This window comes from Ochotona curzoniae, unplaced genomic scaffold (assembly GCF_017591425.1).
Source record: "Ochotona curzoniae isolate NIBS_2020 unplaced genomic scaffold, NIBS_Ocur_1.0 scaffold_3890, whole genome shotgun sequence".
Taxonomy (NCBI): domain Eukaryota; kingdom Metazoa; phylum Chordata; class Mammalia; order Lagomorpha; family Ochotonidae; genus Ochotona; species Ochotona curzoniae.
In genome coordinates, this window is record NW_024467115.1 from 2,142,798 (window position 1) to 2,155,242 (window position 12,445).

Sequence of the window (12,445 nt, forward strand, 5' to 3'; positions counted from 1 at the left end):
GTTCCTCCAATGACTACCATAGTGCCTGATAAAGGTGTATAGTACTTAATGAATAGAAATTTCCCCTTTTCTTCTTCCTTATGTAGTGCAAATCTAGCTAACATACTCTGATTATGTTTAATGCTCGGCTAGAAGCTCCATAAGGGTAAGGACTCAAACCTTTGAGGTACTTGAAGAATGATGAGCAAATGCATGAATGAATACTGAATACTAAGAGGCAGTTATAGATTGTCTGTCCCAGGATTACTTTGATTTAAAATCAGAAAACACATCCACTATAATATCCCCCTAGGGTCTTCTGCCAATATCCATGTCCTTCTCCAGAAACAGAATTGAAAACAAAGCTCCATCTATGGAGCCCTTGCTCCGACTCCCAAAACTGATCTCAGTGACTTATTTTAAGCCAATTAACAGAGTCATCTGAACTTTATGTAACCAATTATGCAAAATGAAATAACTCACTCTGCCTTAATGAGATGAAAGTAAGTTTAGTTAATGACAGTATCAACCAATTAAAATAATTTACTTTCTACTTTTAAGTGACGGAAATTGAATATATCATATAAACACATTAACTGTTGACTAGAAGACCTGTTCTTTTCAAGTGGAATCACATGCTAAACTCACGCTCAGTGAGTTTCAGTTTAGTGTTATCTTTATTTTTGCCTAACAATAAATTTGGGTACATTCACTTCATTTTTAAAAATACCCTCACACTATTAAAATGCTTAATCAGAAAAACTGTGAAATACAAGGAATAAGGTATCCAAGCTAGAACGAAATTACAATCTATTGACAAAAATGACTTATTTTTCCTAAAACCTTTTCAAATTTCTCCTTCCTTCAGATAAAGTGGAAAAAAATTTCAATGTTTTTGGAAGGAAAACTAAGTAATGATTGAAATTGCTATTAGGATATCTGGGTACAGTGGGTGGATGTAAAATACAAATTGTTATGCACCATGTATTTATATAAATTAAAAGTAGTAATCTGAAGAAGTTAATATGGCAATGGGTAGAGTAAATCAATATACTTTTCCTAAATATATTTACTATTTTTAATATGGTTCACATTTGGATATTTTTGATCACTTATATTTTGTTTTGCTTTTTGTTTGTTTTAAAGATTTATTTACTTATTTGAAAGTCAGAGTTAGAGGAAGAGATAGAGACCTTCATTTGCTGCTTCACTCTCCAAATGGTCACAACAACTAAGGTTGGGCAGGCCAAAGCTAGGATCTTGGGACTCCATCAGAGTTTCCAAGTGCGTGTAAGGGCTACTTGGGCCATCCTCCACTACTTTCTCAGGCCATTAGCAGGGAGAGGGATTGAAAGTGGAGCAGCTAGGACAAAAACTGGTGATCATATGGGACACCAGTGCTGCAGATGGAGGGTTAACAAGAAATGTCACAATGCCGGCCCAAACTAATTGTTTTTGAAAACACAAAGAAAGCAATATCCAAACAGGTACTGGCAGCAAATATTTCAAGCGCCTTCATGTTAAGAACTGTGTAAAATCAGAGAATTGCTCAAATCCTCTGAGTAGCTGTGTGCACAAAACTGCACATGCAGCCAGTGCTGCAGAATGGCCGCTTAAGCCACTGTGTGTTCAGAATCCTTTACGTTTTTTCATTTAAAATTATTCATTTTTTCAATTTTAAAGGCAAAGGGAAAGCAGGCTTATGTCCGCAGCTTGATGCATTGCCCAAATACTAACAACATCAGGATGCCAGTCAAGCAGAGCCAGTTCAAAACTTAATCCGGGTTTTCCATGTTGATGACAGTCACCATTTGCTGCCTGAGCGCGTATCAGCAGGCAGCTCGAATCAGAAACTGAGCCAGGACTGGAACCCAGTCACTTTGCTATGGAATGTGGGCATCTCAAGGTTAGTTTTAATGACTGCATCAAATGCCTGATCTTGATTTTTTAAGCATATATTTATACAATGAAGTCTATAGTTCAGGATTATCAATAGTCCTTAAATGTGTAGAACCGAAAAGTCTACTACTAATTAAATATGCTTCATAAAACAAACATCTTAAATAAAAACTTTAAAAGTGTTGTATCTTAATGGTCACTCAATGATAATTCAATCCCTCTTAGTTTTCTATGCAGTCCGATATCCCTGAGCAGATGCCTTCTGTGTTCTCATGATACGGAAGATACAAGGAAACACATCACCAGTGTGAGGAACCAAATTATTGTTTCTTCATTCTTAGGAGGAAAGAAAGTGATCTCATAGATATTTACAGACAACCTGGTAGGTCTTTTTTGAGATTAAACAGGTGAATTCTATAATAACAAAGTAGAGCTAAAGTTTTATTAACAGATCAAAATGCAAAAAAAAATAATAATGTTCCTTTCCATTTCTTTTTTTCTCATATTTATCTGTAATTACTGGAAGAATCATGAGTCACTCCAATCAAATATCTTTTAACTTCAAGGAAAATCACTAGATCACTACACTTTTCTCATGTTTAACATAAAAAAAAAAAATCTTAACACATCGATCTCCATGGTCTCTTTGTAGTGAAATACTCTTGTTATATTTGAAGTTAAATGTTCAGGCAGATTAACACAGACTTATTTGCCCGTCCTAAGGTTATGCAATGCTATACACATAACAATTAATCAGAGGAGTAAGAATAAGTGTTAAAACTTTTAATTTATATAGCTTTTTCACCAGAGTTGGGGAAAGACTTATCCTTATAGATCTTGTACATCTTCAATGATTCTGGTGTTTTTCCTTGTTTTGTAGAACAAGCGTATCCTAAAATTTAGTGGTTAACAGGGGACTTCCTGGTTTATTTATTTTCTACATACAGCACATTAGCTGTGCTGAGTTATGAAATTAATATAAATCAAAGAATGCTTACCAGCTAGACTAAAAGATTATGAGGATTTTTGTAAGGGAGTGTCAGATTAAAAAAAAAATACCAATAAGGCAACCATTAGTGAATAACTAAGAAACTACCAGGACTGACGTACTTTAAAAAAAATTATTTATTGACCCTCAAATGGCTATAAAAGTCAGAGCTGACCTGGGCTGGACCCAGAAGTCAAGAACTCCATCTAAGTCTCCCATGTGGGTGGCAGAACTACCTTACTCAAGATCAACTGATTCCCTGGTGGAGGAGCTGGATGAGAAAAGGAACTTGACCTAGTACTCCCATGGGATACATGCATCGCTAGCAATGCACCACGATACCTACTGCCTAAAACTTTCTTGACTTAGAATATTTTTTTTTTACCAACATCCTTAGGCAGTAAAACAATAATTACTGAATTGTATTTGGTAGGGTGCAGTTCTCTGATCAAGAAGTACTAATAATATGCACTATCATTATATCTGAATCTTTCCCTCAGCACATTATGAGTCTTGAAGCATTTGCTAAAAATGACAGGACACACACAAAGTAAAGTAAGTTTTACACACACATACACGCACACATTTCTTTCCACTGATGGGAATATATGATGAACAAAGTTTGAGGCCTTATTTACAGAAAAACAGATGCAGCTGTTGGAAGCACTATGGTAGCCTAAGAGCAGAAGCTTTGGAGCCACACAGCTCTGTTCTGGAATCCCAGCTCTGACCCTTAACTGAGTGACTACGTAGTCTGGATGAAGTTTCTGAGGTTCAGATTTCTCATCTACAATGCCATGAAAATAACCTACTCATAGGGTTGCTAATAATATTAAAACTAAAGAATGTTAACTTCCTTCTGTCACTCGGAATTTACCCCACAGCAGGCAGCTATGGGTGTAGCAAGGGAAGACCGTTAAGAATAAAGCATGATAATAGCATTTTTATTATTTAAAAGTTGCATGATTTGTTTCTGCAAATGCATTACAATAATCTGTCCCACTATACACTCATCTCTTTTGGTTAAAATTTAAGGAATGAGTTAGTAACTTTTAGCAAACTTACCACATTAAAATCTAAATTTTCTTCAATCCATGCTTTTGCTTCTCGAAATTCATTTTCCATTCCCATAATAAAAAGTGTATCCAGAGCATCTACTATTGTTGCTCCTTTGATGGTGCCTGAAAATAAGAACATATATTCAGGAAAACACTTTCCACAAATACATAAAGGGAAACTTCAGAGAGTTTGCAAGAGACGGAATCGAAAGGCAAGTTCACTTTGGTGGAAAAATCTGTGAAATCCTTCCATTGTTTTTCCATAAAATACATTTTTCATAAAATTTCTGAGGTTTTCCTTAAAGGCATGAATATCCAATTTTTTTTAGCCATAGTGAATTTAGCTTTAATCCCATTTCGCCATAAATAAACAAAATATTGATTTGAAAGGCACAGCAGTAAAGAGAAAGAAGGGAGAAAAGGAAGGAGACAGAGCAGAGAACACATGTGTGTTCAAGAGCACACACGTATGAACACACCATACTGGAAAAGGAGCAGTCAGGACTCAAGCCAGCATCTCCACTGCAATGTCAGTATTCCAAGTTTTCAGTTTAACTCAACGCACTAACATGCGGGTCCTTCCGCAATTTTTTTTTTAGCAAGTTCTTTACACACAAACTGATTATACCCAAGAAATAAGGCAATACTGGATTTATTAATAAGTGACAATACTGAATGCTTTCTAAGCTTCTAGTGTAAGCAAATATAAAAAGTGTACTAAACTGAGCTAAAAATGATCACAGGCTATTGGCTGACATATAGTTGATAGCTTCTTATGACTTGCAGAAAGTGAATGTCTTCAAATGTGATTTATGATTGCATTCTCTAGTAAGAAAAGAATAATCCTAAAACAAAGAAGCAAAGCATATTTATATTAGTGTAATTAGATGAAATTATGTCTGTGAAAACCTATCTAAACATAATTTCTAAATATGAATTTATTTTGTGGCAGCTCTAAGAAATGAAGGACCCTAAACTGAAATTTCACCCCTCCATGAAACTTGACTGGTTTGGGTCCCTGATGCACCTTGACTCTGGTTTATTTCCTTTTAACTCCCTGCTGTGGAGACTCTGTATCGCTCTGACACTCACTTTGGGTCTTGTATTACAATTACTCGTGTGCCTATCTTTCACTTTGTAAATTACTTTAGAGAAAATAATTCACACTTTGTTCACCTGCACAGACTTCCTAATGCCCTACACAATTGTGACAGTGATGTCCAATTCATACCTGAGGAAAGACTGGGTACCAAACTTTCTGTAGATTGTGCTTCTCATAATTCAAGAGCCACTCCGTACATTCAAGTGGAAATCATTTTATTAGAGATGTGTTTCTGATATCAAAATGAGAAATTATTAGCAGAAAACTACAGGTACTGGAATATTTAAAAACTTACTTTAAAAGATGTAAACAGTGATTGTAAGACATTCCTAATGATTAGAAGAAAGCAACTAGAGTATATTCTTTAATTTCCTGACACATTTCGTTATAATTCCACTTTTCTTAAAAATTTAACTTTGGGGGATTAGAACTATTGATTTAAGGAGACACTCATGGGGATATTTTAAAGTGGAAATTTAAAAACATTAAACAACTTCATATTTTCATTAACACCTCACTTCTCAAACATTAAGTGCTTTAAATACATGTTTTCATTTCTTACATTTTAACTTTGCATTGACTACAATTGGTTAAGCATAGAATATCTCTATGAAGTACAATTACAGGTGAAATATTTTTGATCCCTTAAACTTTGAAATAACAGTTCTAGTTTCCTATTAAAAGAACTGGGAGGGCCCAGCAGCGTGGCCTAGTGGCTAAAATCCTCGCCTTGAATGTGCTGGGATCCCATATGCGTGCCGGTTCTAATCCCGGCAGCTCCACTTCCCATCCAGCTCCATGCTTGTGGCCCGGGAAAGTAGTCGAGGACGGCCCATATGCCTTGGGAACCTGCACCCGTGTGGGAGACCTGGAGGAAGTTCCTGGATCCTGGCTTCGGATCGGCATAGCATGGGCTGTTACACTCACTTGGGGAGTGAATCATCGGATGGAAGATCTTCCTCTCTGACTCTCCACCTCTCTGTATATCTGACTTTGTAATAAAAATAAATAAATCTTAAAAAAAAAAGAACTGGGAGAGCATGAATGTGTTCTTATGTTCATGTTCATGAAAATTGTTTAATAAGCTGACCAATTTTATTTCATGAGAACTAGATGAAAGATTCAACATAACTGGTTACGAATGCCCAAGAGAAAGAAGCATCCTTGAAGAGCTCCTTACGGACTAAAGGCTGTGAATACTCTCTCCAACAAAACAAAACAAGATTGCACACTGTTTTTAAAGTCAAAACATCATGGCAAACTAACAGACCATTTTGAAGCTATATGATAAAGAAGTTAAATTTCTCTTTTCTACCTGATTTTCCAAAAGACTATACAGGAATGCATACTATTCACAGATTAAAGTTGGCTGAGAAGTAGGTTAAGGAAGTCATTTAAAATTCATTCAAAAGTTGCCCATCACACAGATGACTGATAGGACAATGCAATAAATATACACAATGAACTATTTAGCCATTAAAAAAAATGAAATTCTGTCATTTGCGGCAATACCGATGGAAGCAGAAGGCAGTGCATGAAGTGAAATATGTCAGGCACAAACACTGCATACTCTCTTTTGTATGTAGAAGTTAAAATGTCTATTTCATTTAAGTGGAGAGTAGAACAGCAGTTATCAGAGCCTGAAGGGTGGGAGGCAAGGGAAGAAGGAAAGAAAAAAACGAATGGATTCAGGGGTGCAGTTGGATAGGATAATTATGGGTAGCCATAACTGACCATACATGTCAAATCAGTGGCGAGAGAATTTTGAATGCTCCCAGCAATGAGCAGTGTAAATGTTTGAGATGAAGGATACGTTAGCCACTCTGACCTGACCCTTACACATTCTACATATGTACTGAAAAGCTGCAAGTACCTTATCAGTATTCACATTTATTATGTCAGTCCAAACAGAAAACACCTCAAAAATAATTTTTCTCATCTGTAAAATGAGAACTTCATATTCTTTGTTGTTATGTCCTAATACGTTGGTGCTACTATAACAAGGAAAATTTTTATGTATCCTATGTTAATTTGAAGATGGAGTGGGACAAATAGCACTTGAATTATTGATATCTCATTTCCTTATACTAATATTGAAAGTGCTTTTTTCTTTGAATAGCAAGTTCTCATCTGGATTATTAATGCTTTTACCGAAAAAAATCAATCAAAATCGCAAAACAAAAGAAGCCTTACAAAAGAGACTAGAATATATTTAAGAATCTGTTGTAAATTTAAAGTCATCAATGTATAAAAAGACAAGCAAATAATCTCTTGGATAAATGGATAAACATCATAAAAAACTAATATAAAGCTATTTTTAATGGTATAAACACACAGAAAGAAAAGCAAAAATGAAGATAGATTTTTTTTAGAAAAAATATTATTATAAATAATGATAAAATATAGACTTCTGGTTCATCATGAAGCTCTAGTTTCTCTCTGAAATTTCTACCTCTGCTAACCCACATTAACAGGTCACTGTGTCTTGACAGCACTACTCTGGCAACATCTGAAACCTCTCCCACTAAACTCCTCCAAGGTTGGGCTCCTTCTCATCTCTAAGTTATGTCACTGGACTGACCAACCAGCCTCTTTCATTCACACATCCCAGTCTTACTCCTGCAACATTCCCTGACCACTGTGATAACCTTTGTCTCCTCAGAACTTTGTGGAAGTATCTACAGATCTACCTTAGAGCTGTGACAACTCACTATTTGCACATATAAGAACACTTCAAAAAGTGTGTGGAAGATGTGCATCATGGAAAAAAAATACACATAAATCTCATTTTTTTTCAACAAAGTAACATCTTCTCATTCCATTTTCCACAAACTGTTTTGAAGTCCCATTGTAGGTGTTCTAGGTCAGGCCGCAAAATCTGACAATACTTCTACAATTTTCATTAACAGCAGTGCCAGAAATAGAGCTAAATACATGGAAGGTCCAAAATATAGAAAAGTATGGTGCCATGATTAACAATACATACTCTGGGGCTATCCACATTGGGGTTCAAGGCTTAGCTCAACCAGTTAGTGGACGGCTATTTCTCAGAAGGCTTTTCTCTGATTCTTTATCTTCACTATAAAATATATGTTATATTGAGGTTAAATAAGATGATATATGAATACCATCATGTTTTAGCTCAACATGTTATGTGTTATATAATGTATGCGATTACACATACAATAATACAATTAATAAGTATAGATAGCTATGTTTTCTCTAGGTGAACTCAGTAGTCTTAAAATAAGGCTTTATTTCTTTTATTCCAGTACTTACACACAAAATTTGGGGGGCTAGAAAGAGATGAAGTGCCATGAGAAGGGGACTTGGTAGATGTGTCTCCAAGAATTCATCAAACCCTCTGTTTCTTAGATTTTTGACTTCCATATGGAACATTGTTTAGTACGCACAGTACCACTTGCAGAGGGAGCTGTGAGAGTAGTATGTATTAAGCACTAAAAAAGTGTATACACAGAAGTTCAAATAACTGGTGGAAATCATCCTCACCTTTTCTTCCAGGTTCAAAAAGGAGAAATCCACAGCCAAGGTTGATCACCTCAGTGAAGGTCACCAGTGAGGCTCACCTCAGGTGGCTGCCTATGCAACAGCAATGAACACAGCTCACCTTTGTTGCTCTACTGGGCATGACTCCAGGAGCTAAATGTCCTGATGCTGTACTCCGCACCCTTGCAGGCAGAGTCCCTGTAAGTTTCACAGGACACACTGAAGCACAGCCAGCGTAACACCTGCGCTCACACTGTGCAGTCCTTGCAGACAACTTCATCAGGTGTGCAGGTTGCCTAACGAGATGTCCTAGAGGGTTATCTTAGCACACGGACATCACCATCACTACCTGTAAGCTCAGAAAAGATACTATACCCAAGAAACAAAAGCAAGTTTTACTTACCAAACAAACTGCTTGAATGGCCTTCTTTAGTTATAGGTTTTAGTTCATTTAATCCCCAGGCATAGCGTTTATAACTATTCCAAGCATGTTCCATCATCTGAGAAAAGAAATGAAAACAGCATTATAATTTTAATGGCTTTTGCTAGAAAACAAAGCATATAATGAAGATTTAAAGGTTAACACATAAAATTCATGCTTAGTTAACAAGATGATGATTAATTAAAAGGGTGATAATGAATAAGTAAATCAGAATAGGTACATGCACACACACACACAAAAAAACATACACCAATACATTATCATTTTCTGTTTACAAATGAATATTTTTCATTTTTTACTCCACTGATACTATTTCCTACACATATTTATTTCAAAACTCAGTACCCAACTCAGAAATCCAGCTAATCCTAAAAGGAAGAATTATTCCTACATTTATCTAATTCACTCTCCATAATGAATTAAATCTGCAAATAATATATTTTAAAAATTTATGTTTGAAAATTCATTTATTTGAATGGCAGAGAGAGAGAGATGGAGAAGAGAGAAGCTTAGTCTTCTAATTCATTCTCTGAATGGCTACAGCACTAGTCTAGGTCAGGCCAGTCCAGGAAACAGAAACACCATCTTGGTCTCCCATAAGGATGGCAAGGACCCAAGTACTTGGGTCATCTTCCTTACCTCCCAAGGTGCATTAGTAGAAAACTAAATTTGAAGTAGAGCAGCTGGGACTCAACCAACACAATAATATGGAGACCAGTACAGGCTTAACCAGTTCACTCACAACACCATCCCCAGCCCCCTAAAATTTATATTTTTATAAAAACTTCTGTTTTGCTGACCTCTTAGTATACAAGCTAACATTGAAGCTTATCGCCTTAAATATTTTGATGTTTCTTGACCAACCTATTTATGGAGACACATTTTAAAATACATGTAGGAAATAAAAATGAAACTTGATGGCTATACCTAGTTCAATTTCCTATGATTAAACTTAAATTGTATATGTGTGTCTGCTTATTTGTGTATGCAAATGAAGCTTGAGTTGATTCCATATATTCCAAACTGAGAACCTACAACAACAGTGTTTTTAAAGGCCAAATGTTTCTACCACAAATTAGTTGCATAAATCATACTCAATGACTCAAATGATACATATAATTACATTTGTACATCCTTTTTAAAAACAGCTGCAGAATCCTGATCTATCTAGAGTTTATTCATTCCACTATCAGCAACAGGGATCAAAATACGGAAATAAAATAAACATATTGTAATTTCGCTCCATATTCACAGGCTCCTTCTTATTATTAAAATCCATAATGAGTTTCATACAATGTTATGAATAACTGCCTTGGTATGTTTTTGAACACAATAATAAGAATCTTTCACTACTGCCTATTATTCTACTATTGTCACTACCAACAGTAAGAATCTGTAATATTTGCTGAGAACTTGGTTACCTGTTCTGCCTTCAACGTTGTATGCATTCTGTCTACAACTCTATGAAATATCTTTCCTTACTATGATCTGAAAAAAATTAAGAAATTATGGCTTACACGTTAAAAATGGCAACATCATAACTTTAGCAAAGTCACAACATTTGTCTACAACCAAGGAGGCAGGATTCATTTACTCCAATGCTGACCTGACTCCCATTAGCCAATATACTGCATCATCTTCCTTTTTAAAAAATTTATTTATTTTTATTGGATAGTCAGACATACAGAGAGGAGGAGAGACAGGAAAGATGATCTTCCAACCATTGATTCACTCCCCAAGTGACTGCCAACAGCCGGAGCTGAGTCAATCCAAAGCCAGAAGCCAGGAGCTTCTTCCAGCCCTCCTGTGTGGGTGCAGGGTCCCAAGGCTTTGAGCGGCCTTCGATTTGCTTTCCCAGATCACAGGCAGGGAGCTGGACGGAGCTGCGGGATTAAACCAGTGCGTATATGGGATCCTGGCATGTGCAAGGCGAGGACTTTAATCGGTAGGCTACCATGCAGGGCCCCATCATGTTCCTTTAATGAATCAGCAACAGAATTTTCCTTTAATAGATTGTTTATCTTCCAACAATCAGAAAATGTCAAAGAATTTTTTTCTTACAAGTTAACTTCCTTAAAAAGTTTAATAGATTTGAGGGCAAAATAATCTATCGGATTTATAATCCACAAGGCCATTGATCAATCTCATACCCATTCACAGTCATACTTCTTGTGAGGTTCTATTTCCTCATCTGAAAAAATGGGAATAATTACTCAAAGGGTATATAGAAGGATCAAACAAGATGGGTTGTGTTTTTGTAGCTAGCATCTACCTTGATGGATGTCACACAGTTACATGTTTATTAAATTTAAACCTGTACTGAAATTATGTTACATGAAAAAGAATAGAGATCAATAAACCTCTGAAAGAACAGGTATATGAAATTCAGAAAAACTGCATTAGACTATCTGAGATTTTTTTCTCATTGACTACTGCAGCCATAGACTCAATGATTTGAAGATGGCAAAAACTTTTTTCAAAGAAGACCAAGTTGCATTAAAAATAAAAACAAAAACGGTCATTCATACAATGAACCACTGGCATAAAATGTCCCCTTTAAGTTATCTCTGTAGTATACATGAATTTATTTCCCCTACCCCTAGCGAAAAATCTGATCCTAACTGCTTAGAGCCTTACGTTTCAAAAGCTGCTGTGACAAGTTTTTCAAAAAGCATTCCTCTTCCTGTGGGATTCCTATGAGTTAAATTCACAAAGAAATGAGGGATCTGTCCTGAATGGAGCATCAGGAATGCCTTGTCAGGTAATCTGTAAAGCCAAGGGGACAGTGGTACTGTTCCCTGATTCCACTGGCTGATCACCGCGGGAAATGATTCACCTTATTAAAGCTAACTACAAGATACCAGCTGTGTCCCTGCGTGCATACAGAGTAACAAGCCAGCCCGATTCACAAGGCACAGCAGACTGGTTCACTCAGATCTATGAGTTATACAAATATCTGAAAACAGCAAAATACTACCAGCTTCTAATTGCACGTCAGTTCAGGAAGCATGCAGATGAAGGCATTTATTCTCTCCAGACTCATTTCATACGCTGAGAAGACAACAAGGTCACTGCTAAAACTCAATTATTAACAAAGAAATCAATGGGTAACAGTGATCGTCCCCTTCCCTTTTGCAGGCCCCCTAATTTTTCTAGTCTTTCATCAACTTAATTAGGGTTTTACAGTTTGACATACCAAGTAGAAGGATTAAAATGGGCTTAAACTAGGAGCTGATTAGAACTTCAAATGCGGTAGTAAAAAAATGAAAAAGTAAGAACTGAGAGCAAATCAAAGATATTTTTCTGCATATTTATCTTTGCACTGCTGGAGTGGATCAGTAACACTAACAAGAGCCGATGGCATAAAGCTTCCAACAGCAATCTCTCATTTTGAAACAGAAAAGATGCAATTAGGCAGAAGATGCTAAATAAAATGCATTACTTCTTCCTGACTCTCTGCTTATAGAAAA

At 36.1% G+C, this 12,445-nt stretch overlaps 1 protein-coding gene across 2 annotated transcripts in view; it reads right to left on the reverse strand.

The window, feature by feature from the left end:
• MAN1A1 (mannosidase alpha class 1A member 1) overlaps window positions 1-12,445 on the reverse strand; it is a 173,884-nt gene that overhangs the window by 117,189 nt on the left and 44,250 nt on the right. The window contains exons 2-3 of one of the 2 annotated variants that reach the window (XM_040965569.1): window positions 8,937-9,033; window positions 3,932-4,047 (exon numbers count right to left, since the gene is read on the reverse strand). In XM_040965569.1, the coding sequence (XP_040821503.1) occupies window positions 3,932-4,047; window positions 8,937-9,033 (213 nt within the window). Of the gene's footprint in view, window positions 1-3,931; window positions 4,048-5,155; window positions 5,244-8,936; window positions 9,034-12,445 lie in introns of those variants that run through there. The other variant, XM_040965570.1, reaches the window with a different exon arrangement.